General features: G+C 50.1%; 3 protein-coding genes across 3 annotated transcripts; all 3 read left to right on the forward strand.

The window, feature by feature from the left end:
- Positions 1-387: 387 nt before the first annotated feature.
- Positions 388-2,047, forward strand: LOC111140211 (nuclear receptor subfamily 0 group B member 2-like). Its single transcript, XM_022492546.1, has 2 exons — positions 388-965; positions 1,749-2,047. Exons 1-2 carry the CDS (start codon positions 425-427, stop codon positions 2,045-2,047), a joined length of 840 nt encoding a protein of 279 aa, XP_022348254.1. The 5' UTR covers positions 388-424.
- A 6,874-nt stretch (positions 2,048-8,921) lies between these two features.
- Positions 8,922-16,449, forward strand: LOC111140207 (G patch domain-containing protein 3). The gene is made up of 7 exons (XM_022492542.1): positions 8,922-9,357; positions 10,873-11,294; positions 13,017-13,191; positions 13,472-13,531; positions 14,724-14,845; positions 14,964-15,091; positions 15,586-16,449. The coding sequence occupies exons 1-7, from the start codon at positions 8,922-8,924 to the stop codon at positions 15,800-15,802; spliced, it is 1,560 nt and encodes a 519-aa protein (XP_022348250.1). The 3' UTR covers positions 15,803-16,449.
- A 27-nt stretch (positions 16,450-16,476) lies between these two features.
- Positions 16,477-27,380, forward strand: LOC111140208 (GPN-loop GTPase 2). The gene is made up of 5 exons (XM_022492543.1): positions 16,477-17,119; positions 17,694-17,850; positions 20,278-20,438; positions 21,440-21,570; positions 25,263-27,380. Exons 1-5 carry the CDS (start codon positions 16,709-16,711, stop codon positions 25,333-25,335), a joined length of 933 nt encoding a protein of 310 aa, XP_022348251.1. The 5' UTR covers positions 16,477-16,708; the 3' UTR covers positions 25,336-27,380.
- The last annotated feature ends 196 nt before the right edge of the window (positions 27,381-27,576 follow it).

Below are 27,576 nucleotides of genomic sequence, written 5' to 3' on the forward strand. Positions count from 1 at the left end.
TCCAAGCTTAGTGAGAGTCCTGCAGGCACCAATAGGGACACCTGCAATGGCCACCTGCTGATTGTGCTCCTGAGGCCTTGGTGCCCTGGTACAGCCCGGGTTAATGACCCTGTTTATCCACTTGAGTCATCCGATAAGGGGCAGCGCTGCACAGGCTGTTTCATTGACTGAGGCAGTATCAGCGCCACGTGGAACTCCCAAAGCCTCCTCCCCTGCCACTTCCCCACCAATCCTGCAGGCCGGTGCGTGTTTCTTTCTTTCTTTCTTTTTTTTTTTTCAATGAACATGACTTCTGGAGTCAAGGTTGTCATGCCATCCCCTCCACCCCCACCCACCGTCCCTCCCACTGGGGATATATATAGCACCCAGGAGGGCAGAGCAGAGGGCAGGAGGGCCAGAAGGAAGGAAGAGCAGCTCCCCAACCATGAGCTCCAGCCAGCCAGGGACCTGCCCATGCCAGGGTGCTGCAGGCCGCCCAGCCATTCTGTACGCGCTTCTGAGCCCTAGCCTCAGGGCTAGGCCCTCTGTGCCCCCGGCTCGGAGTCACTGCCTGTGCAGACAGCATCGGCCCGTCCGGCTGTGCGCTCCGCATCGCACCTGCCGGGAGGCCTTGGATGTTCTGGCCAGGACAGTAGGCTTCCTCAGGAATCTGCCGGCCTTCTGCCAGCTGCCCCCTCAGGATCAGCAGCGGCTGCTGCGGGGCTGCTGGGGCCCCCTCTTCCTGCTGGGGTTGGCCCAAGACACTGTGACTTTCGAGGTGGCCGAGGCCCCGGTACCCAGCATACTCAAGAAGATCTTGCTGGAGGAGCCCAGTAGCAGCTCAGGCGGCGGCCAGCTGCCGGATCGGCCCCAGCCCTCACTGGCGGCGGTGCAGTGGCTTCGGGGCTGCCTGGAATCCTTCTGGAGCCTGGAGCTGGGCCCCAAGGAATATGCCTTCCTGAAAGAGACCATCCTCTTCAATCCTGGTGAGCTTCCAGACACTCCTGGATGGGGGCCCAGCCAGGGAAGGCTCCTTCTGAGGGCTTGACACCCGTTATCTCTTTGGGTCCTCATTATCGCTGAAAGTCACCTGACAAAAGAGGCTCAGAGAGGTTAAGTGAATTGCTGAAGGTCACACAGCCTCGTAGAGCCAATGCAGAGATGGGAATTCAGGTTTATTCCCTCCAGAGGCTGGTCCTTGCCACTCTGCTTAAGAAACTTGCCCCTGACCCTCCGGGAAGGTGGGCAGACACAGCTGTGCCTCAGCCACAGGTAAAACTCTGTGGGTTCAGAAAGACCCCATAGAGAAGAATGAAAATGTAAGATGAAAATTCCTCACCAAAAAGACCTCATGGAATATATAAACTACAGTAACAAATACTAGTGATAGTAATGAATATTCATATTACATTCACCGTATGCTAGGTCCAATTAAAAGGGTTTTGCAGATACTAGCTGATTTAAACTTCATAACATGCCTAGGAGATAGGTGTTATTATCCCCATTTTACAGATGAGGAAACTGAGGCACAGATATTCATTTATCTGAGGTCACGCAGCTAATAAGTGACAGCATGAGATTCAAAAAGGCAGCCTGGCTCTTAACCATTACTCTGGGCTGCCCCATAAAAGGACCAATAAATAAAATAAATAAATGGAAGAGGTAGTAATAGGGCCTCAAAGACAAAACCAGTGACCTTAGGTCTTGGGTCAGTACTGCTGCCTGGGAGTGGGGTACTCAGCTGCCCTCTTCCCCCTCTCTGCCCACAGACGTGCCAGGCCTCCATGCCTCCTCCCACATCGGACACCTGCAGCAAGAGGCTCACCATGCACTGTGGGAGGTCCTGGAGCCCTGCTGCCCCGCTGGCCAAGGCCGCTTGGCCCGCGTCCTCCTCACAGCCTCCACCCTCAAGTCCATCTCACCCAGCCTGCTTGGGGACCTCTTCTTCCGCCCGATCATTGGAGACATTGACATCGCTGGCCTCCTTGAGGACATGCTTTTGCTGAGCCAACCTATTCCAGCCCAGGCTGAGATCAAGTGTAGGTGGGGCAGAGGCTGGCAGCCCTGACTTGGGCCTGTCCCCAGGGGTGACCCAGTGTTCCCGGGATGGGGGGCAGTCTGTATAGGCAGGCTTCAGCTCCCCTGGAATAAGCTGGCTGTGGCCCAACAAGATGGGCTCTGGGGCCCCTCCCTCACCACAGCCCCTCTTGGCCTCTCTTGGTTTGACATGGTGCTCCAGCTGTCCGGCCATCCCTTAGTGGTCCTCAGAGCCTCTGGGCCAAGACTCCTGACCTCTCCTGAGATGGGGATGGAAGCTTAGATTGCTCATTGGGACAAGAGTCCTACTGACTTTGTACAGAAGTGATTTAAGTTATTGGTTTTTGTAATAAAAGGCATGACACCCTTGGAGCCTGACCCTGTAATTTGTACATGTGGAAGGGACTGTCCCACCTCCAGGGTCCACCCTACCCCTATCAGAAGGAGTTTGAGAGGAAGGAGCCATAAGGAGCACTGGAGCCAGGCTTCAGGGAACTGGGATATTAGTTTTTCAGGGTGGGAGGATTATTCCATTTGGGGGGAATGAGATTTATTTTGCACAGGCCTGAATCCAGGGGAGAGGACCAGTTCAGGCCTCCTTACTTCCTTGCCTTTATCTTTGGGGGTGTCTTTTCCCTATCTCCAAGTCCCCCAGTGAACTCTGACCCCTGCAGGCTCCCTCTGTCCTCAACAGAGTCAGATCACAGCGAGTAAGAAATACGAAGCAGCCCATTCCCATATTGAAACAGGTAAGGTCACTGGAATTTCTGCAGTTTGGGATCCTTCACATCCCCATTCCTGCAGGTGACAGAAGAGGACAGTCCACTCTGTCCCAATGGCAGGAGCAAGGGCACTCAGGGCTGGCCTGGTGCAGCTGCATGGAGGTCAAGGCCTCCCAAAGTTTAGCTGCCACCTTAGCTGTTAAAGTCTGAGACTCTTCCATGGCACTTGGTTCACAGCTATGGCCCTGACCCCTCCTGAGTTCCCCCTTCCATGGCCCCTCTGTCCCAGCCCTTCTCCTGGAATCCAACCTCGTTGGCCAGCAACCAGAGAGGTGGTGTCTGGCATCTCGGAGGCCTCCAGAATTGCTCCATTCAGTGTGTGGCTTGTGTCCATTCTGACAGGTCAATGTCTGCACCTCCCTGGTGGTTAAAGATTTTGAGTATCACCTGGGCTAGGGTGACTGACCTGCAGGCAGGAGGGAATGATAACAACACACATGCCTACAGGACCCCCTTGCACATCTCCCCCTTTCTTTAGCAGGAAGGCCCCTGCCCATATCAGTCCCACCCCCGTCACCACCAGTTTGGATCCTCTTCATGGGGCCAAGTTAATTATTGCTCAATGCGAGGTCATTCACTCAGGGACTACAGTCGAAGAGTTGTCATTCAGGACTCTTCTGAAGGCCCCCAGGATAGGACAATGCCCTCGTGCCAGCAGCAAGGGCACCCCTGTCCCTTACCCAATCAGCAACTCACCACTCAGACACCAGAGTGACAGAAACATACAGCTCACACCACACAACAAAGACACACACAACTCAGACCTACAACTCTCTCTCTCCATCCTACACACACACACACACACGTCAAGACATACAAGTCAGACACACTTACACAGACCCATAAAAAAGACCCACCATCCACCCACACGCAGCATGGAAATGCACAGCCAAGATACACGCACCCAGTGACATACAGCAAACCCACACACATGACAATAGCCACCCGCACGGAAGCCAGATGTTCACACACCCATCCCTATGCCCAAGGGCAGGGCACACAATATGGGGACACCCTCATACTGGGGCATGTTTTCCATTTTCTGTATGTCACAAGAGAAAGAAAAGGGGCCCCCAATGTAAGCCGACCGATGTCTCCACATCTTCAGGGTCTACCCAGAGCCTGCTAATCCAGACCAGACTGTTCTGCTTGGCATTTGGGGCCTCAACTAACCAATCACCCCCTTTCTCCATAGTGACCCCAACGTCTACCCTCCTCTCAGACAGGCCATTCCCTGTTCAACAGCTCCCCCAAGCCAGGAGGTAATCAAAGTCCCAAATAGAAGCATCCTTTAAAGCCCAGAGCAGACCTTGCTGTCTTCAGCCCCCTAACCTTCTGCCAGCCCTCCCAGACTCAGAGCTCAGGCCCTCAGGCCCCTCTCCCTGCCTGCCCTTGTCAGCACTTGGACACACACTGCCCATCTCACCACGCAGATGCAGGAGGGAACTCTTCCAAGAGCAGCTGCCTTGTCTCTCCAGAGGAACCAAATCCAGGGGATTCGGGGGTTTCAGGTCATTCTTTTATGTTCCTTCACTAACCGCCCCCATTAGTGTACTGTTGCACCTCTCTGAACCTGAGGCTGAATCTTCCTGCCCCTCACCCCTTCCCTCCCCCTACCTTGAACAGCCACTAGAAAGTGCTCCTCTCCACTACCCACCCCAGCCTTTCCCCTCAACTTATCTAATGTTTCCATCATCTCAAGAGCTTCCCTGATTAGCACTGCCTTGCTCCTTTGCAAACTTCTTCCCTGTCCCCTTCACATGGTTGGGGAGCTACACTTCTGCTTCTCATCTGTATCTCCTGTCACTCCCTGTGCCCTATCCAAACTTTCTGCAAGGAAGATCAAGAGAAATCTAGCAAAACTAAAGAGAGAGTTATAATACTATAGGAAAACGGATGCTTTCTCTGTGAGACAAAAGTGGGGGACTGTGTCTCCATTAACAGCAGCTTAGAAGTGGGAACTGTGCCTCATCAGCCAGAGAGGGTAGAGGAGGAAACAGGCTCTGACAGTGTATGCAACTTACTCAGTGTCTGGACCGATCACTACCTGTGCCGAGATTTGAACTCAGACTTGTGTGACTGTGGAGGCCAGGCTCACCAGCACAGGCTGGCATGAGCCACGGCCAGGATCAGGCTGTCTGGAGCCACCTCAGCCACTGTGTACTGACCATCTGCCCTCTCAGCCATGATCCCTATCCTCAGGCCCAGCCAGGGATGACTCACTAGGAATCAGGAAAGGGCTCAGCTTTGGGTATCATTTTATTATCGCCGTTATCCCTACCTTCATTAGCCTAATCATCGACTGCTTAATAAGCAGTCCGGGTGCCTTGGCCAACACACCCTGGCTTTGGGTTTCCTAGAACCTCTGATGCCAGCAAAAAGACAACACCTACCATCCATCCATCCATCCATTCATGCCATCATTCAACATCTCTCTTGATGACCACTTGTACCAGACTCTGTGCTGGATGCTAAGAGACTCAAAATACCAAGATTTAGCTCCTGCCTTCACTGAACATCCTGTCTGTGGCAGAGAGAGACACAGAAGGAAGTGCAACCCAGAGCAATCAGAACCGTGATAGAGGGATGTTTGGAGAGAGCAGGAGCTCAGAAGAGGGAATGATTAAATCTGCCTGGAGGTGGGAAGAATGCTTCAGCCCGTGGTCACTGCTCTGAGCTAAAGAGAATGAATAGGGGTTCGCCGGGCAACCAAGGGATGGGCATTCCACATAGAGGGAATGAGAGGTGCAAAGACACCGAGATGACAGAGAGCAAGGGTGTTCAGCTAACTGCAAATGGCCTGGGGCAACTTGGGCCCAGAGCAGCAAGAGATGGGCCTGGAAAGGTAGACAGGCACCATGTCCCAGAACAAGGCCACAGAGAAAGGCAAGCCCAGTGAAGCTGCTGGAGGCAACAAGGCTAAGTCTCAGGGGAATCGGGGTTAACAAGGGGAAATCACTCATTCCTGGTGGGTCATTGAGGGTCATACCAAACAATAACCAGCTAACAATCCCCAGCCACACCCAACAGCACATCCCCACATCGGTGCCAGGAGTAGTCATTCAAAATCAATGGCAATTTTCTGAGTCTCCTACATATCGAGCATCAATGCAAGGTTCTGGAAAATTAGGCCCACAATGGCAATTGTGTGGAACCCTAAGTGCATAACTTCTTGGGTCAGCTAACAGCTTTTTCAGAGCACACAGCTTGTGTGCTGTAAAACACTTATTTTTCTATTTTCAGACTTTTCAAAATATAGTTTTAATTCAACCTTTTCTGTCTGATGAACAGAAAAGTACACAAATCATACATGTACAGCTTAATGAGTTATCACAAAATGAACACCTTGCCGTAACCACCACCCAGATCAAGAAATAGAGCTTTAGCAACACCCCAGAAACGCTCCCCATCACCACCCTCTCCTTCCTCCTGAAATGGTGTCACTATCCCCGATTTCCAACATAAGAAAGATTATTTGTCTTAAACTTTATATAAATGGAATCATATAGAGCATGAACTCTTTTGTCTTTCACTTAATGTTGTGTCAGATTCATTCTGACCTATTCATTTTCATTGCTGTAAAGTATCCCATTACATCACAATTCATTTACCCAGGATAGTGCCAATGACCATTTGGTTAATCAAATAATATTGTTAGGATTATTCCTGCACATCTTTTGGCACACAGATGTTTCCAGATATGTTGTTATATAACAAGAACTGGAATTACCAGGTCATAGAAGGTATGCTCAACTTAAGTAGATCTTGCCAAATTTTCTGAAGTAGTTGTGTCAATTTACACTTGCCTCAGCAGATTTTAAAATCTAGATATGTATAACAATCCTATCTGCAAATACCCAGACTTTCATTAAAACAGTTTTTATTTTTTTCTTTCCCAAATAGGTGTATATATGTGATCAACACCAAATGAACACTTGCTTTATTGCTTTTGGAAATGAGTTATTTTCCCTTTTAAGATGTTTCATTAAAATTGAGTAAGAGAAAATAACATTTATAAAATATACTAAGTGTAAAGAATAACAGTACAATGAACCCTCATCATGTCCCATCAACTTTGAAGTCCTTTTCTAAATCTATCACCTCCTCCCAAAGGTAATGATTACCCTGAATTTGGGGTTAATCATTTCCTTTTATTTATGATTTTATTTTATTATTTTTATTTATTTTTTTTAAGATTTTATTTATTTATTTGACAGAGAGAGATCACAAGTAGGCAGAGAGGCAGGCAGAGAGAGAGAGAGAGGGAAGCAGGCTCCCTGCTGAGCAGACAGCCCGATGTGGGACTCGATCCCAGCACCCTGAGATCATGACCTGAGCTGAAGGCAGTGGCTTAACCCACTGAGCCACCCAGGCGCCCCTATTTTATTATTTTTAAAGAAGATTTTATTTATTTGACAGAAAGAGAGGTAGCGAGAGCAGGAACACAAGCACGGGTAGTGGGAGAAAGAGAAGCAGGCTTCCGGCCGAGCAGGGAGCCCCATGTGCGGCTCGATCCCAGGACCCAAGGATCATGAACTGAGCAGAAGGCAGATGCTTAACAACTGAGCCACCCAGGGGCCCCTCTTTATGATTTTAATGCATATTTACTTAAGTATCTCCAAGAAACACTTTTGTTTGTATTTTTGAACTTTTCATATAAATAATTCCATTTTCTGACTTAGTTCCCCTCAACATTATATTCCTGCTGAACAGTACTAAAAGCCGATTTTTTGCTCTTGCGAACAATTTAGCTACAAATATTCATATGTATTGTCAAATAAAAAACAAATCTGGACTCAGTAAAGAGAGACTTCATTTTAAATGATTATTGCAAGACAGGAAAGGAACTATTGAAAGGGAGAAAGAAGCTCTTGCAATGGGACTGTGAGAACTACCTGCACCTTCAAGGGTTCAGCAAAAGGAGTCCATCATTCATAAGAAGAGTAAACAAGGCTAGAAAAAAACGGGATGTGAGGAAGTGGGATGACCAGGAGTGGCATGACAGGACAGTAGATCAGAAAATGTTTTACCCTGAAGCCAGCCTATTCTCAGGAGGGGTTGTGTGCTGGCTCAAACTTGGGGGGTGGGTAGGGGAGGCAAAGTTCAGGGACCTAGGGGAAGGAGAAAAGCTTAACCAAAGTTTGGTTAGCAAGCATTTTGCTCTGATTGATCAGTGGGGACAAGCAGTTCATCTAAGCGTTTACAAGGCAAAGAACTGGAATTTGGAGTCTGTTGCTAGCCTTGACATAGGTAAACAAGGGGGCACCCATGAGTTTTATCTAAGTCATATAAAGGAGCGTGTTTCTTTGCTGTAAGCTGTGCTCCCGAACACAAAAGAGTGGGATGGAGTTTCTTAACCTTCGCTCTTCCCCCGTATCACAGGGCAGCGAGAAATTTAATATTGCCAATACAGAGATATATGCAAGAATTTCTTTTAAGTATATACATGGTAGTGGAATTGCTGGGTCAGTGGATGTGGGTAGCTTCACTTCTACCGGGTAATATCAAATTCTTTTCCAGAGTATTTGTTCTAGCTTACACTCCACAACAGTATACGGGAGATCTAGTTGTTCTACACTGTCACAGACACTTGAGGATTTAAAATTTTTCGCCAGTCTGATGTAGGTTAAGTGGGTCTCACTGCATTTCATTTATTATCAATGAGATTGAGGCTCTTTTCTGTGAAGTGTCTTCGGTCCACTTTTCAATAGAATTATCTTTTCCTTAGAGATTTGTGGGAAGGCATGAATATGCTTTGGAAGAATAAGTGGATGAACAACTGAACAGGCTCTGAGCGGAGAAAGCTGAGATTAGGTGTGGGAAATCCCCAATAACCAAAAACCTTAAAAAAAAACCTGCCTCTCCCGCAGCTTTCTGATTTTATCACCACTAACGCCTTATAAAAGAGATCTGTAAACCCATTTCTCAGGTGAGTGTTCTCATCATCGTTGGCTTCTCCCTGCCGGAGAGCGACCCGAACGACTCACCCCCAAACTTCTCTGCTCCTCGACCACGACCCGCCCAACTAATCACGGGTTACTCAACGTCGTACAGAAGAGACCGCAGCGCCACTTGTCATATTCTCGCGAGAGTTAGTTCCAGCCGATCATGTGACAGGCTAAGATGGCGGTGCCCAGCGAGGCGGCGGAGGAGGCAGCAATTTACTTAATAGTGAGCGGTATTCCCGCGTGTTTGCGCTCGGCCCATCTCCGGAGCTACTTTAGCCAGTTCCGGGAACAGCGCGGCTGTGGCTTCCTGTGTTTCCACTACCGACATCGGCCTGAGCGGGGTCCTTCCCAGGCTCTTCCCGAGTCTGCCCTAACTCCTGTCGGCCAGGTTCTCGCCCAGAGTTCGGTCACCGATGCCCACGCTCTCTCCACTCCGGACTGTGCTCCCGCCCAGACCCTCACTTGCTGCTGCGTCATCTCGGTACGGGGGGCAACTCAAGCTCAGCAGCTTCTTCGCATGTACTCGGGCCGCCGGTGGCTGGATTCTCAGGGAACTTGGCTGCCGGGTCGTTGTTTGATCCGCAGACTGCGGCTACCTACTGAGGCATCAGGTACGCGTGGGAAAGATAATAGACTGAGCCTACCCGCCCTGAAACAGAGACACCTTTCTTGAGGGATGACGGGGATAAGTCAGGTCTCTGGTTATCAGACTTTTTAAGAGTTTAGGTCATTTCTGAACAGAGCCTCAGACTCAACTGCACGTTAGTCTAACTTACAGGGGAAAGAACGGTAAGAGGTCTAATGGGATGATCCTTCATTTTCCAATATATTAGATTACTTCTGACAACCTTTATCTGAGAGGTTGATATTCCACTGACACGGAAGGAAGAAAAGGAAATGAGGTTTCTAATCCTCTTACTGTCATTTATCAAAATATTTTGTCAGAGAGCGCGCGCGTGCTCAAGAAGGGAGAGTGGCAGGCAGAGAGAGAAGCAGGCTCCCCGCCAAGCAAGGAGGCGATGCGGGGCTCGACCCCAGAACCCCAAGATCACAACCCTAACCGAAGGCAGACTCTTAACCGATTTAGGCACCCAGGCGTCCCTTATTTTCTGTCTTTATTGTATTCTTCGTTGCTTCCTATCCAGCCTTGTCTTGAGAAGACGCAAATGAAAAGACAATCTCTTGTCTCTGGACACTCCCATTTTCATGGGAAATCACTTTGATGGGGTAACAGGAAACACTTCGGAGTCTTCTAATTCATTCATTCATTCAACAAATCAAGCTTATATGCTACACTTAGTGTGACTGTAGCAACTGTGCAGAGAACAGTTAGACACAGTGTGTGCTCAGGATTCAGAGAGGAAGACAGATTTGTAAAAAGGTAATTGTCACAAAGATGCCATTCTAATTGCTAACATTTACTGAACACTTCCTGTGTACTTACTAGGCACTGTTCTAAGCCTTTCATTTTCTTACTGACTCCTTGCGGCAATCCTATAAGGTCGGAGTTGTTGTTACTACCCATTTTATAGGTGAGGATACTGAAGGGTACTTAAATTCTGTTACCTGCCCAAGGTTACAGAGCTAGGAAGTGGCAGAGTCACAATACAAACCCAGGCATATTGTTCCAGAGCCTATGCTCTTTATTACCAAGTGTTGAGGGATGACAGGGAAGGGAGAAACTGATCTAGAGGGATTAGGAAATGTGGCTTTTCACCTGGATCTGAAAGAGAAACAGGAGTTTGTAGGAAGGAACGGTGTTTAAAGTAAATGGCATTTGCAGACACAGAAAGATGTGAAAGTCCATGGAACTTTCAGGGCATGTTAAATTGTTTGGTGTGGTTGAAGCACATGATATGAGAATGTGGAGGGAGTGGGGCTGGTGGCAGTTGAGAATCAAAAAGTCAACAGGAACCAGATCTGAAAGAAACTTGTGTGCTCAGCTGAGGTGATGAGAAATGGCATGAAATTATTAGGTGGTTCTGGTCAGGGAATGGAGGAAGTTACTCTGGAGAAGTCTGAAAGGGAGAAAGATCATTAGCCTAAAACAGTTGAACAGATTTCTGGCTCAAGTGTTGCTGGAGGCTTCTAGGTTTCAAGAGCTCTTCCTTCCTCTGCTTTCCAAGGTTTGGGCTCCTTTCCTTTCAAAACCCGGAAGGAGCTGCAGAGTCGGAAAGCTAAGAGTGAAGCCTTCACTCTGGCCGATCTGAGGCAACTGCCAGAGCTGAACCCACCAGTGCTGATGCCCAATGGGAACGTGGGGACTCCTCTGCGGGTCTTTCTGGAGTTAATCCGAGCCTGCCGCCTACCACCACGGATCATCACCCAGCTGCAGCTCCAGTTCCCCAAGACAGGTTCTTCCCGGCGCTATGGCAATGTACCATTCAAGTATGAGGACTCAGAGACCGTGGAGCAGGAAGAGCTTGTGTATACGGCTGAAGGCGAAGAAATACCCCAGGGAACTTGCCTAGCAGACGTACCAGCCTGCTCCCATGGAGAGCCCGAGGAGGAAGGGGAAAAGGAGGAGGAAGAGTCACACTCAGATGATGTGAGTACAGTGAGCTACCCTGTCTTTGCTGGCAGCTTAGAGGCTAAAGCTTTAACACTATCACTCTTCAGTTGTATATTACAATAGTTCTAAACGTGCAGGCTTCTTAGGAGGGTTCCAGAGAGTTAGAACTCCGACATTGAACATAAAATTGCATTTACATTGCAAATATGCACTTCTTCGAGGAGAGGGGCCAGAGTTTTTATCAGAATATGCTCAAAGGGGTCGTCTTTGCATTCCACATAGAAGGAATGTGAGGAGCGTACTTTTTTTTTTTTTTAAGATTTTATTTATTTATTTGACAGAGATCACAAGTAGGCAGAGAGGCAGGCAGAGAGAGAGAGAGGGAGGAAGCAGGCTCCCTGCTGAGCAGAGAGCCCGACTCGGGGCTTGATCCCAGGACTCTGGGATCATGACCTGAGCCAAAGGCAGAGGCTTTAACCTACTGAGTCACCCAGGCGCCCCCGGAGCGTCCATTTCATAAATGGAAATGTGTGATCCAAGAGATAAAAGTCATGTAAGGAAGTAGAGGCAGAGCTGGGATGTGAACTTGGCCCCCTTTGCTGCTTGTCTAACATCTGTGTGCTTTCAGTATGTGGCTGAGAAGTCACCTCTATTTTCTGACCCTGAGTCTGTGGCTTGGACACTAGCCTCCACTCTAATTTTATCAATGAAATAGCCATTTCTTCTACCTCTTTCTCCAAACTCAGTTGTTCATCCATAAAACCAGGAAAGGTGTGCTTTTTTGGGGAAACCTTTTGGTGTGCATACTCTGGGTTAAAAAAAAAAAAGTCATCTACGTCTTCAAAGTTGCCAGCCCAGAGTTGCTAACATCCTTGGTATAGACTGTCTGGACTGGTCCCCAGCACCTGCTCTGCAGCAGTGATCCCTGAGGACTCTTGGGAGTTTTAACTAGACAGGGGCCCCCAAGATTTCAAGCCAGGAGTCATCCTATCATTCTGCACGTCTAGATGAGCAGCTGTGCACAGGCTAGTGCAGGATTCCAGAGACATTCCAAGATCCATTTCCTGCCTTGAAAGAGGCAAGCAGCAGCATCAGGAAAGGCTGTATGGTATGATGACCTGGGTTTGAACGCTGGCTCTGCCACTCTCATGGTGAACCATCGTAGGCAAATCACTTTACTCCTCTGAATCCAGGTCTCCTCATTTGTAGAACAGGAATGATGGTACTCACCTCACAGCGTTGTTGGGGTGATCAAAGGAACTAAGTTATGAGAAAGGCCCAACACACAGTAGACAACAGGTGTTAGTTGTTATGATGTAATGTATAGAGGCCCAAACAGTTCTTGCCAATTACCTCCAGACTGAAGAGTTTGGAGGCTGGCAAGAATGCTGTGGGCCTCGGTGTGGGGGCTTCGTGTAGGACTGTAGAACCTGAAGGATGAGGATTTACCAGGCGAAGAAGAGAAAGTAGTGGGAGAGGAGAGCAGCTGTTTCCAGCAGGTGGAACAACATGGCTGAAAGCACAGAGGTTAAGAGGGAGTCAGGCTTGGAGGAAAGTGCCAGGTATGCTGAGACACAAGGGATGGAGAAATGTGTTGGGCAAGGCCTCAGGGGCCAAATATGCACTGCTTCTAAGAGAAATTTGGAAGAATGGGCTCAGCGCCTGTCTCACAGACTTCCTGGGCCCTGAGCTGCCTCCCTTGCGGGCTTGAGGCCAGGAGGCTGGACAGGCAGGTCACCTCTCCCTGCCTTCTCCCAGGATGATGACCGGGGTGAGGAGTGGGAGCGTCACGAAGCACTGCACGAGGACGTGACCGGGCAGGAGCGCACCACCGAGCGGCTCTTTGAGGAGGAGATTGAGCTGAAGTGGGAGAAGGGCGGCTCTGGCCTGGTGTTCTACACAGACGCTCAGTTCTGGCAGGAGGAAGAAGGAGGTAATGCTGGCTGATCCCTGATCCATTCAGTCAGGGTTCTCCATTCCACATGGTGGGTTTTCTGGCAGTGAGGCCTGATAAAGGGCTAGTGAACAGCCTTACCCATCATTCCTTTTTAGGGGTGGGGGATCAGTGGAGAAAAAATGACCCCCACCCCAGAGGAGAGATTTAAAAATCAGTGAAAAGCTCCAAGTTCTAGAACACAGGTCTAAGTTTAGATTTAACTCTCAACAGAACTGTGAGTCCTTCGCTTACTCTGTTTAATGCTTTTTATCTGCAGACTTTGATGAACAGACAGCCGATGACTGGGACGTGGACATGAGTGTGTACTACGACACAGGTACTGGGCCGGGGATTGCAATACAGGGACGGGGGACTGGTGCCCTGGCCTTGCAGTGACACTTACCAGGCCTGCTGAGCAGAGGCTGAGAAAGGACCAGTTCCCTTGGGGCTGCCCACTGAGAGGGTTCCTCTCTTCAAACATCTCCACCTGTGTGCATTAAGTGCTGCTTGTGGGCAGAGCTTTTTTTTTTTCTTTTTTCTGTGGAGTCAGCCCTCAGGGCGCTCTGGTTCTGATGGGCAGACCCTGGTAGAGTGGGAGGGTCAGGAGCTCTGGTTAAGAGTTTAGATTCTGGAATCACCAAAAATGACCTGGGGTGACGGTGGGAGGGGAAGATCTGGGTTCTAATTCCACTTCTCATCTTTTGGCTCTATAACTTTTTTTTTTTTTTTTTTTAATTTATTCATTTGACAGACAGAGACCACAAGTAGAGAGGCAGACAGAGAGAGAGAGGGAGGGGGAAGCAGACTCTCCGCCGAGCAGAGAGCCCTATGCGGGGCTTGATCCCAGAACGCCGAGATCATGACCCGAGCCGAAGGCAGAGGCTTTAACCCACTGAGCCACCCAGGCGCCCCGGCTCTATAACTTTTGTGCAGTAGTTTCCTCATCTGTAAGATGGGAAAGCCAGGGTTCCTACTCTTGGTGAGCTCCCAGTTAATGAGAGAAATAATAATAAAATAATAAAACACCAGGGGCTTCTGGGTGGCTCATTTGAATGCCTGCCCTCGGCTCAGGTCATGATCCCAGGGTCCTGGGACTGAGTCTTGAGCTGGGCTCCCTGCTCAGCAGGGAGTCTTCTTGTCCCTCTCCCTCTACCCCTCCCCCTGCTTGTGTTCTTTCTTAAATAAATAATTTTTTTTTAAAAAGTAAGGGGTGCCTGGGTGGCTCAGTGGGTTAAGCCTCCGCCTTTGGCTCAGGTCATGATCTCAGGGTTCTGGAATCAAGCCCCGCATCGGGCTCTCTGCTCAGTGGGAAGCCTGCTTCCTCCACCCCCTCTGCCTGCCTCTCTGCCTACTTGTGATCTCTTTCTCTGTGTCAAATAAATAAATAAAATCTTAAAAAAAATGAAAAGTAATAAAAAACCCTAAAGACAAATATGTAAATCTTGTGAGGAGGTCCTAGAAACCTGATTATTTCCCCCCCTCTCTCTGCTGAGAGAGGCCCTTCTGCAAACTGAGTTCTACTTCCTCAGATGGTGGCGACAAAGATGCCCGAGACTCTGTCCAAATGCGTCTGGAAAGAAGACTCCGTGATGGCCAGGAGGATGACTCTGTGATCAGATGCCAAGTGGGCACCTTTGAGCGCCACACCAAGGTGAGCACTGTGCCTAGCCCATTGACCCCTCTGTATTCCTTCTCTGTCCCCATTCCTCCTCCCCTCCACCCCCAACAAGGAGCCCCATACTCTTGAGTCTTCTCTCTTCCCTGCACAGGGCATTGGACGGAAGGTGATGGAGCGGCAGGGCTGGGCTGAGGGCCAGGGTCTGGGGAGCCAGTGTTCAGGGGTGCCTGAGGCCCTGGATAGTGATGGCCAGCACCCTAGATGCAAGCGTGGATTGGGGTGAGTATGACCCAGGGACTTCTCTGGGGGACCCAGCTAGCCTTTCATCTATATCCTGGTTTCCCCCTAACTTCTTCCATCTGAGGGGATGAATTTCAAAGCAGAATTAAAAGGAAAACCTAGGTCTGGCACTTTTTTTTTTCTTTTTAAGACCAAGCCCTAAGGCTTGACAGGATCATTGATCTTTAGGGCAGTCATACCCCATGGTCTGAGGAGTTTGGACTTGATGATTGCTGTTAGGGAGTGCTTATAAGTCACAGAATGGTGACAGTTTTTCTAAACTCTGTGTACTATTTTAAATGAAAGCAGTATGTGAAACCCTAGGTTGCCGGCACTGTCATTGAATAGATAAAGGAGGCTGAAGAGCAAAGATTCAGATTTAAAGGCTCTGTCTTTGGAACAAACCAGCCATTTAAGAGCTGCTTCTCTGCCCTTTCCCAACCTAATAAAGAGTTTGAGAGCAGCCCTCTCACTGTGAGCCCTTATTAATGCAGGTACCATGGAGAGAAGCTACAGCCATTTGGGCAACTGAAGAGGCCCCGTGGAACTGGCTTGGGGCTCATCTCCACCATCTATGATGAGCCCCTACCTCAAGACCAGGGGGAGTCACTGCTGCGACGCCAACCACCCACCAGCATGAAGTTTCGACCAGATATGACCTTTGTGAGGAGTTCCAGCTGTGCCTTGGACAAGCCTTCAGAGCCTGAGTGACAGTTTCCGGGCCTTTCTTATATCACTCATAACTGCACAGGGGCAGCTCTCTGCCTTGGCCTTATCTCCGACCACAGCCTAAAGAACTTGGGGAGCAGCAATCTGTGCAGCATGTTCAGGTGCTTTATTCTGAACTTGCCTTCTGGCTCTCTACCTCAAGAGCATTTTTCCCCAAAGCTCTAACGTCCTCTTTTCCTATTAGGGCTTAATGACCTCTCATTGGTTTCCTAACCCCAGTCCCTGTTTGAGCTTGCCCACGTTGCCTCCCCCAGTACCTTGAACAGCTGTATTGACTGAAGTTCTCAGCACAGTCTTCGTCGTGGGGGCGGGGTGTCACTATAAAGGTCAGAAAGAGGATGGAATGGACCTGGAAGAGGAGAGGACTCGTGGTGCTTGGAAGAGACGATCTTAGGGTGGGCGCTCCTTGCCTCCTCCCCTAACTGGCTGGCACAGGCAGCGGCAAGGCCGCGGGAGGTGGCCCCGGTCTGCGACCTAACGGGAGAATAAATAAGTTCACTACTGGATTTCCCTTTTTTCTTCCAATTTGGACCGGGAGACGGTCGGGAAAACCTGGGTTAGAGTCGCCCACGCGATCCCAGCGCCGCACGCAGGCACCACCCCCAGCTCGGGTAGAAGGCCCCGTGTCGTCACGCACCCCGACGCCAAGTTGCGCCAACGTCGGGGGGCGGGACTTCCTCTCCGGGCCCCGCCGTTTCCGACGTCGTCCGGAAGTCGGGTGCTACTCCGGTTAGTACCGGGCCATTGGTCCCCTTCCACTGCGCGGGTACCCGCACTTCCTCCGGGGATCTACGTCGATCCCCATCGAAGTGCGCTCCGGGGATCCCGTCTCCTTCGGCTCGTGTCTCTGCCGAGCTTATCTGCCCCGCACGGGCCAGCGTGCCGCCCATGGCTGGCGCCGCCCCGACCACGGCCTTTGGGCAGGCGGTGATCGGCCCGCCCGGCTCTGGGAAGACCACTTACTGCCTGGGCATGAGTGAGTTCCTGCGCGCGCTGGGCCGGCGCGTGGCGGTGGTGAACCTGGACCCAGCCAACGAGGGGCTGCCTTACGAGTGCGCCGTGGACGTGGGCGAGCTGGTGGGGCTGGGCGACGTGATGGAAGCGCTGCGACTGGGGCCCAACGGCGGCCTACTCTACTGCATGGAGTACCTGGAGGCCAACCTGGACTGGCTGCGTGCCAAGCTAGATCCCCTCCGCGGCCACTACTTCCTCTTCGACTGCCCGGGCCAGGTGGAGCTCTGCACGCACCACGGAGCCCTGCGCAGCATCTTCTCTCAGATGGCGCAGTGGGACCTCAGGGTGCGTCTTGGGTCGAGCAGGCTCCTTTTGCAGATGGAGGAACTGAGAGGGAGGACAGATGCCACGCCCCCATGTCACACAGCGAGGTAGGGGCCGAGTTGCTTGGGAGTAAAACTGGTGTGAGTTCGAATTCAGGCTCTGCCACTGACTCGCTGTGTGGACCTGGGTAAGTCAGTTTCTTTCTCTGAACCTCAGTTTTCTCATCTGCAGAATGGATGTGCTAGTACCCAACTTGGGATTATTGGAAGTGTGGAAGGCGTTATGTAGAAAGCGGTATGGTGATTGTTGTTGTGACTTGCTGGGCAAAAGTAAATGAAATAGAGTCAGGTGCGATCAGAATTGAGCCAGTTGCCCACTGGGGGGCACAGTGCAAGGCATCTTGTAAGGAAAAATGCTCCTTATCTCCTGGCAGAAGGAAATGAGTGTCGCTATCGAATGAAGCTGAAGCAGGAGGACACTGATGGGGAAGGCTTGCCCTCTGTCCTCAGGAGTCCCCCGTCTTTGGGGAAAGACATAGGCCCTGATGTTTCCTGCTTCACCAGACCTTTCACTCTGTCTCTTCCTCCTTTTCCAGCTGACTGCTGTTCACCTGGTGGATTCTCATTACTGCACAGACCCGGCCAAGTTCATCTCCGTACTGTGTACGTCCCTGGCCACCATGCTGCATGTGGAGCTGCCCCATGTCAACCTCCTCTCCAAGATGGACCTCATTGAGCACTATGGGAAGCTGGGTGAGAGGGCTCCTCTTCTGGGCAGTCAGGGAGTCAGGAGTGAAACAGATCTCAGCTGACGAGAGCTGCCTCCAGGGACCATGCATGGCTTATTTATCATAGCCACAGGCAGGTCCTGATTCCTGCCTGTTCGTTTTGTGCCACTCTGGGCCAGAGATTATTCCGGGCTTTGGGGACAAGAGAGCTATATAGTCGGTGATATGTACTGCAAAGGAATTAAAATAAAATGAGTGGTTGGCTGTGAGGGGAGTGAGCAGTGCTACCTGAGCTGAGACCCGAATGGTGTGAAGGAGCCTGCCAAGGCAAGACTGTTTTAGGTGGAGGGACCAGTAGGAGGAAAGGTCCTTAGGGAAAGAGCTGTTTGTGTTAACGGGAAAAAGTGGAGGGCAGAGAGGGGAAACTCAGGGTAGTGAGGTAGTAGTCAGGGACGGGTGGTAGGAAATGAGGTCAGAGAGGTGGACAGGGGCCAGAACCTATACTGTTGAAGCACCAGGGAAAGCCATTGATGAATATCAAGTAAGGAAATCGCATGAACTAAGAACGTCATTTTGGCTGTTTTGTGGAGAATGAATTGAAATGAGCAAGAATGCAAACAAAGATCCTTGAGGAGGTTTTTGCAGCAGTCTAAACAGTGGTAGTGAGAATGGAGAGAAGTAGATTGGTCCAAAACTCACTCAAGAAATAGGATTTAGGGGGACCTGGGTGGCTCAGTCGTTGGGCGTCTATCTTCAGCTCAGGTCCTATCCCAGGGTCCTGGGATCGAGCCCCACATTGGCCTCCCTGCTCAGTGGGAAACCTGCTTCTCCCTCTCCCACTCCCCCTGCCTGTGTTCTCTCTCTCACTGTTTCTCTCTGTCAAATAAATAAATAAAATCTTAAAAAAAAAAAAAAGAAAGAAAGAAAGAAAGAAACAGGGTTTCCTGGTGGATTGGACATGGAGACCAAGGAATTAAGGATCACTGTCAGGTTTCTGTCTGAGCCAGTGGACAAACAGAGGTGCCTTTATCAGGGTGGGAAAGACTGAGGGAGAAGCGGGAGGCAGGGGAGTTGCCTAGGGGCCTTATGGCCACCACTTTATTCCTGCAAAATTAGTGTGCTGAGCTACTACTGGGCCTCAGTTCTCTAAATAGCATCTCCAGCCACAAAGGAACGTGGAGAAGAAAAGCTGAAATGACAAGCAGTGAACAGGAAGAAAGGTTGTTAGGATCATGACATGTCAGAGCGTTGTCCCGGGAGGCCCACTGGTTGTCAGTCAGGGCATGGAGGGATGCCAGCAACTTGGAGGGCCTGCCTCAGCCCAGAGTCCTGGTTCATCTCTTGGTGAGCCCCGAAGCCCAATTTTATCTATGCCTAGATTTGCAGTCTTCCCAAGCCCCTCTCCCCACCCACCTTCCTGGCCTCCAGCCCAGATAGCTACGTGGTGGTCCTTAACCTTTCTGCCTCTGACTCTTGCCCATCATCCTCGTAAGAGACTGATGTGAAAATCAGATGAGGCCATTGAGGCCCAGAGACATTATATGAATAACCCAAGGTCAGTCACACAGCTAGTATGTTAGCTGAGATGAAATCCAAACCCAGCTGCCCCTGGCTCCCAATTGCTTAATTCGTGGGGAAGAATGTACCTGTCAGGCAATCCAGGAAGTTTGTCGGAATGCCCAGGACGTTGGTCCTTGCAGGCAGAGGGGTGACAGTTTCTGGTTAGAAGACGGGAGACAGAGGGGCCCCTTGCTGGCTCAGCTGGAGGAGCATGTGACTCTGATCTTGGGGATGTGAGTTGGAGCCCCATGTTGGGTGTAGGGAGTGAGTCAGTCAATCCAACGGCCTGATTGCCTCGCCTCGTTCTGGGACAAACCAGTTGAGTAACCCAAGTGCTCGAGTTTTCCAGCAGAAATGGACAGTGCAGGGAGGCCTGCTTTCCTTCTCTTAGAGGAAGTTTACATTCCTAGAACTTGGAGTCATCTAGTCTGGTATCCTCATTTTACATTCAGAAGGAGCTGGCCCAGAAAGGGAAAGTGATTTATACCAGAAGTGCCCTGCAAGTCCTATGGTGCATGTGCCAGGTCCTGGGGGTGTGACTGCCTGACCGTGAGCTCCATGCGGCAGGGACCCAGCACTGTGCTTGGGACACATTCAGTCCTGTTATTTATTACCGTGGACCAAGTGCTTGTGTGTACCAGACACTGGGACTTAGAGCATTTAATCCTCACATCAGTCCCATCTAGCTAGGAAATGACAGAGCCGATGGGTAAAACCAAGTATTTTCTTATGAGTAAGCTCATTTCAGAGCCTCAAAAAATATTTGTTGAATGACTGAAGGAATGAATGAATGAGTGAATGAAGACAAAAGGAAGAAAGGAAATATGGTCCCTGTCCTCGGATCTTTTAGCCTCATGTCAGCTGCTCCTGAACACCCAATTTCTCTCCTTAGCTTTCAACCTGGACTACTACACAGAGGTCCTGGACCTCTCCTACCTGCTCGACCACCTGGCTTCTGACCCTTTCTTCCGCCACTATCGTCAGCTCAATGAGAAACTCGTGCAGCTCATTGAAGACTACAGTCTGGTCTCCTTCATTCCTCTCAACATTCAGGTACTGGGGACTAAGAGGCTTAGCCATTGCCTGGGCTCTGACAGTGCCTGGGATCTCACCAACCCAGGGGAACAGGAGGCTTTGACAGTGGTCTTTATCCTGGGTCTAACTATCATTCAGTCCCCTTGGTTTTCCGACGAGTGGCTCTCATGGGCAAGATTCCAGTAAAGAAGGTGGGCCAGAGTTTGGCCTTATCGATTCTGTCTTGCTGGGTTCTCTGAACACATGTTCCCTCATTAGTGCGAAAATGGGTGATTTCAGAAAATCGTCAGCAAGGGAGGTAACCAAGGCCTAAGACAGGTCTCTCAGCCTCCTTCAGGATGGGCAACTGCCTGTTGACTTTACCAAGTAGTGCCCAGCCCCTGTATGTGAACTTGAGTGAGCTTGTCTCTTCTCTACTTAATGCCACAATTTTCTCCTCTAAAATGAGAAAGTGAGGCGTACAATATTAGTCATAACAACTGTCCCTTATTGAGCGCTTTCTGTCATCGTGCTGACGACTCATACGTGCATTATTTTCATCTCCTTCCCATCATGTGATGTATGAACTGTTCATAACACTGTTCTGAGCATGAGCAAATCCATCATATATGTATGGTTAGCTACGGTTAGCTAAGGACTGTGCCAGGCACCAAGGATTACCTTAATAAATAAGTCCCTGACCTCATGGGGTACAAAGTCGAAGAGGGGAGGCAGATGAGTTAATAACTTGTCAGTAGTAAGCTGGTAGGATCCAAGCTATAAGAGGGTAGCCCCAGGGGACCGTGGGTGTGCAGAGAGGAGCTTACCTGTTCCGATTTGGGTGGGTTGGTGGACAGGAAAGCTCGGATGTAGCCAGGGTTCCCGGGACACGGAAAGCTACTCCAGGCGCAGGAGCCTTATGTTCAGAGGCTTCGTGAGCAAGGTCAAGGGGGATGTTTGGGGACTGCAGGCGGTTTGGTACGGCCTTAGTTCCACACACCTGTTTCATTCACAGAGCTGTCTCTCCCTTCCCTGGCCAGGACAAGGAGAGTATCCAGCGGGTCCTGCAGGCGGTGGATAAAGCCAATGGCTACTGCTTCGGGGTCCAAGAACAGCGAAGCCTAGAGGCCATGATGTCTGCTGCCATGGGAGCCGACTTCCATTTCTCCTCGTATCCTTGCTCTGTAGCCTCTTAGCCACAGCCAAGGGGAGACATGGGGCTCAGGAATGGCCACATCTACTCTTGTTGATGACTGATTCATGATGACCAGTTGGGCTCCCTGGTGATTGTCTCTCAGGTGCAAAGGCTGATCCCTTAGGCTTCAGTATTGCTTGTACCTGAGGATAAGGGAGGGTAGACTGATTAGAAGGGACAGCAAGTACAGATGCCGAGAAATGAAAGGACGGTGGTCATTCGGGAGAGATGCGAGGGCCTCTGTGCTTGGCGTCCTGACTGGGAAAGGGACAGGGGGATGTAGGGGTGCAGGGACAGTAGAGGGCTGGCAGCGGGGGGCTTGCGTGCCCTGCCAAGGAGTGTGGACGTCAGCTCATGGGAGGGCAGTGGGAACCAGCATCATAGGACTGCACAGTGTGACATGATCGGGCGTACATTTTTAAAAAGTCGTTCCAAGTGCAGAATTTGCATTTAAGGGATGTGAGTGGGGGCAGGAAAATGTTCACAGTCTGTAGTTGAGAATAGATGAAACATGAGTGGTGAGAATGGAAAGATGGGTGTGAATTGGATAAAAGGAGATGGGCTACCAGAGTTGGCGACAGGATGGTTATGGGATGAATGGAGGTAGAGCAGAAGTTCGACTCGCAGGTTTCCAGCTAATACAGTGGTATGGGTGGTTGTGTTGGCCCCAAGGTGAGGAAAGGGCAGGTTTGTCACATGGGTGGAAGGGATGGGCCCTGGCCCATGGGCTATGTTGGAGGGGACCATGAGGACAGCCAGAGCTGTCTGGGAGGCAGCTGGACCTTCAGAAGTAGAGTTGTATTAGTGACCGTTGGAGTGGAGCTAATGTCATGTGTAGGTGCCTATCAGGTCATGGAGGCCATGTGGGAGGCAGGACAGGGACATGCAGGCCAGCTAGGATAATTTCAGATATTCGACACCTACATGGCGTGCTGGTGACAAGGGGGCTCCAGAGTCCTGGGCACGGAGGAAGAGAATGCCAGCCAGTACTTAACGGATCTGTGGCAGCCCCTTCACAGGTGGGAGACCAAGCTCCCAGGGAAACAGACACATGTAAATAGTGGCAGTAGAGCATGTAGGGCTCCAGGAAGGGGCTGTGTCGCTGCCTCACACTTGCAGTTACGGTCGGCAAGTGCAGCTGCATGTGCTCAGCAAGAAAGAGAAGGGGCCGTTCCAGTAGTGGCATGAGTTTTTGCACACGGTGCATTACTTTCTGCATTTGTACGTGTTAATCGTGCAGGATTCTATTTATAGAACTGTATACTTTTTTATAGATGATTTAAGGAATTTTCAAGGCTAGTTTTTTTCTTTTTAAGATTTTATTTATTTATTTGACAGACAGAGACCACAAGTAGGCAGAGAGGCAGGCAGAGAGACAGTCGGGGGGGAGCAGGCTCCCTGCTGAAGCAGAGAGCCCCATGCAGGACTCGATCCCAAGACCCTGGGATCATGACCTGAGCCAAAGGCAGAGGCTTAACCCACTGAGCCACCCAGGCACCCCTCAAGGCTATTTTTGAACCATACACATTTGTGCTAATTTTAGATTCTTCCCCATCTCCTAATCTTTTTTTTTTTTTTTTAAGATTTTTTATTTATTTATTTGACAGAGAGAGATCACAAGTAGACAGAGAGGCAGGCAGAGAGAGAGAGAGAGAGGGAAGCAGGCTCCCTGCTGAGCAGAGAGCCCGATGCGGGACTCGATCCCAGGACCCTGAGATCATGACCTGAGCCGAAGGCAGCGGCTTAACCCACTGAGCCACCCAGGCGCCCCCATCTCCTAATCTTCTTAAGGTTCAACTTCACCCTATGTATAAGATGATTAAGGACTGGTATAGAGGAGGGGAAAGTCTGCTCTGCCAAGGAATGGGTAGGTGTAGGTAAAGAAGGCTTCGTGGAGGGGGCGGCCCATGAGCTGTGTTGTCTTCAGGTGAGGGTTAGCCAGGCTGATGAAGAGGGAAAGGGAATTCAAGGCAGAGAGAACAGTAGATACAAAGGCATCCCTTTGTATCTACAAAGGGATGAGGTATGTCTGGGGGGTTGCAAGTAGAACAGCATGACTCGTGGGCAGGACGGGGCTTTGGCTAGGAGCAGAGATCGGGCCGGACAGATGGTCAGACAGATGCAGGTTTTCGTGAGCCCCGCTCAGGCACATGGACTACAGGTTGGAGACAAGGCACATTTCAGATTATTGCACATCGAGCAGGACAGATTCCACTCATCCTGAGTGATCTCAGGGACGACTCGCACGGGAACATGGTATTACCTCCTGAGGAAAAGCAAAGGGGAAGGGGCGAGGGTTGCAGGTCAGTTTGAGTAGCGGTGAGATGGATTTTGGTGGCTGGATCCATAAGAGAGGGGAGAGAAGGACTATAACCTGAACATCATTCAGTCAGTGCGCTACGTACCCTGCTTGTAGGATCCCTTTTAAACCTCATTAAGCGCCTCCACCCCCTTTTAAGATTTTATTTATTTGAAAAAGAACAAGCAGGGGCACCTGGGTGGCTCAGTGGGTTGATGCCTCTGCCTTTGGCTCAGGTCATGATCCCAGGGTCCTGGGATCGAGCCCCGCATCGGGCTCTCTGCTCAGTGGGGAGCCTGCTTCCCCCTCTCTCTGCCTGCCTCTCTGCCTGCTTGTGATCTCTGTCTGTCAAATAAATAAATAAAATCTTTAAAAAAAAAAAAAAGAAAAAGAACAAGCAGATAGAGGGGGAGAGGGAGAGGCAGAAACAGACTCACTGCTGAGCAGGGAGCCCGATGCAGGGCTTGATCCCAGAATCCTGGGATCATGACCTGAGCCCAAGGCAGACACTTAACTGACTGAGCCACCCACGCGCCCCTCATTCAGTCCCTTCTTACAGATGAGGCAGTTGGGGCTCTGAGAGTGACAGGTACAAGGCCTTGTCCCTGAATGTGTTGGAAGAACAGTTCAAACCTCGGTCTCCCTGGTTGGAGAACCTCAGTTTCTGACACTGGAGTCATCTAGTAGAAAAGCCATGGTGAGCCAGCCTAGCACGGCCAACAGCCATCTCCTGCTCAGACGCACACCCAGACCTCAGGTCGGCCAGCCTCCCAGGGCGTCCTCAGCAGTGTCACAGTCTTTCCCTTTGTGAATCTGATTTGTAGCCTTCCTGCTCCACTTCCCCACTGTCCTAGAGAGAGGTAGAAGGTACCCAATAGTCCAAGCAGAAATTTGTTGTCATCTTTGCACTCCTCTGAGTTTCCTCCCACAGCAGAAGAGAAGTCAGAAACCCTTACTAAGCAGTGCTGTGTGCCAGGCGCCGTACTAGGCACTTTGTATTCATTGTCTCATTTGATCCTCACAGCAACTCCATTTTATGGACAAGAAGAGAGGAAGTGGCAAAATCAGGATTTAAACCCTCAGTGGTCTGGCTGGAGAGCACATGCTCTAACAGCCAGAGGGTTCGTGCTCTCTCCGGTCCTTTGAGCCTCAGCGACACGTGGGGAAGAGGCAAACACAGGAGCATTTGGGTCTGGATGTTTCGAGGGGATTCTCAGACCCAGCCCTGGAGCTATCAGGGTGAGAAAGGGAGAGGGTGGGAGCCCCTTGCCAGATGGGGTTGGAGAGCCAGCATCCATAGAGGTCAGATCCTGCCCCCACCAGTTCGCGTCCTTCCCCGCACTACCAGCCTTGACTCAGCCTCCCTCAGTACCCTGGGCATCCAGGAGAAGTACCTGGCACCCTCTGACCAGTCCGTGGAGCAGGAAGCCATGCAGCTGTAGCAGCAAGCTGGAGGTCAAGAGGCGTAACCCTGCGCCAGAGAACATGACAGCGGACAGCTCAGCAGACTGCAGAGCCGAGAGCGATCTTCCCAGCCAGAGCCGAGCACCCACCACCCCTCAGTGGTCATGAGCTCTCAGTGCTATTGCCAGGAATTTGGTGCTGGCCCCACTTGGCCTGTGATGGAACATGCTACAAATACAACGGTTTATTTTCTACTTTTTGAAACTTTAAACTTTTTCCAACCATCCAGGCCCAGAGAGCTGAGGCAGGACGAGAGGGAATGCCACCTTTCCTCAAAGAGTCATTTCTTTATACGGGGCAGACTGTGCTAGAGGCCTGACATGTGGACTCCAGTTGTGCGATTTTGTTAATAGTTGGTGATACTCGAGCTTGAGCTTTCATAGGCAACGCTTCTGGCAGATCTGAACGTTTCATCTTCATGGTATTTATTTTACGGTTGTATTCCTTTTTGGCAGGTGTTAACTAGTTCTCCATTTGTATGAGTGATTAAAGGTTTACTTTGAAATTGTATATAAAAAGTGAGTTATTTAAAGAAAAATATTAAGTATATAACATGACATCGTGAGGAGTGTGGCAAAAATGAACATGGCTTTGGAGTTGAAACTGGTTTGCTTTTGCTCTTCTTGTAACTGGTTGAGTGCAGTTCATACTTTTGACCAATAGGTGGCATCCCAGGCCTTTTTTTTTTTTTTTTTTTTTTTTTTTTTTTTTGCAGCCACAGCCTGGAGGCAGCAGGGGACAGATGGTGGTTGTGCCAGAAGTCATATTTGCAGACAGTTGGTCCTGTTAACACTCGAGAAGGGCTTGGCATTTTACAAAGTGCTTCCACACACATGCTTCTCATGGGGCTCTCACAGCAACTCCTGGAGATTGAGACAAGACAGAATATTAGGAAGCCTCATCTTACAGTGAGGAAACAGATGAGGAGTTTGAACTTTGGTCAGCCTATCTCATTGTTCACTTCGCTGACTTCTTAATTGTGAATTCTAGATAGTGAGAAGCCACAGCCCTTCTCCCACAGGACCTGTAGCCCATCAGGAGACAGAATTTAAACACCTGTAGAGTATTACTGAATCAGCAATCAAAGGGATGCTAGGTCACTGGTGGTTTGGGCGACTGGAGAATTCGACTTAGGAAAATCTGTTCCGAAGTGGCATTAGACAGCAGAAGGCAAAAGTGAGGGGCCATGAGGACGCTCCTCTAGCTGGGTGTATATGAAAGCAGGCGACCTCCACTCCCACGCTCAGCTGGATAGGGGATAATAACTAGGTGCTGCTTCCCCAGCCTCTTTCATCTGAGAAGTTCAAAGCACCACACCCCTATTAACACCCTGCAGTAGGTGGGGAGTATCAACAGAGCAAGCCAGGTAAACTGAGGCCAGGAGGCACAGCCTGGGGATGACTGAGTCACCGGTGGGGCCTTGAGCCCAGGAATCCCGACGCCCAGGTTGCTGGACAAATCCCTCATCAGGTAGGCTGAGAGGGTGGGTGCTGTTTTTGAACATAGTACCAAGAGCTGTGGTCAGGTTTTCTGACGCTCACCCCGTCACCTTGGCTCTCACCAAAGCAAGCCAGCTGGAAGGAAGGTGTCATTTGAACTTTATGGCCTTGTAGCCAAGCCCTCTCAGCATGTATTTGCCATAGTCTTGAAGCAGGGAAGATGGAAGTCATCCAAAACTTAATTTTCAGGCCTTGGTGTGACGGCAAGGCTTTTTTCTCCTCCAGTAGATGGACCTCTGTTCACCTTCTACTGATGGCAAAATGATTTTCTGCCATGCTGGGGAGGGGACAGCACAATGTGGAAAAGAAGAGACACCTGGGTCTGTCTGTACAGCATGAAGCGGGCACGAGAAAGACAATCCTGCGATGTGGCTGGCAGGGGGCAACCATTCTTGAAATTTCTTTTTTTTCTTCCCTGATAGAAAAGTAAAAAACTTGGAAAATGAAGTCACCCATAATCCCATAACATGAATAATCAAAAATACTTGTAATCTATAATAAACTTTTTATTCAAATGTTTAAGATATTTTTTGTTTTTCTTTTGGTCTTTTCTGTACGTGCAAAGGGATAGCTATAGCATTTGTATGACGGGAATATGTTCTACTTGCTTTATAACCTGCTTTTTTTAGTTAACCCTATTTCGTGCAATTGAAAACATAAAGACGGGGCGCCTGGGTGGCTCAGTGGGTTAAAGCCTCTGCCTTTGGCTCAGGTCATGAT

This window comes from Enhydra lutris, unplaced genomic scaffold, assembly GCF_002288905.1.
Source record: "Enhydra lutris kenyoni isolate GAN:26980312 unplaced genomic scaffold, ASM228890v2 scaffoldscaffold246, whole genome shotgun sequence".
NCBI classification, from domain to species: domain Eukaryota; kingdom Metazoa; phylum Chordata; class Mammalia; order Carnivora; family Mustelidae; genus Enhydra; species Enhydra lutris.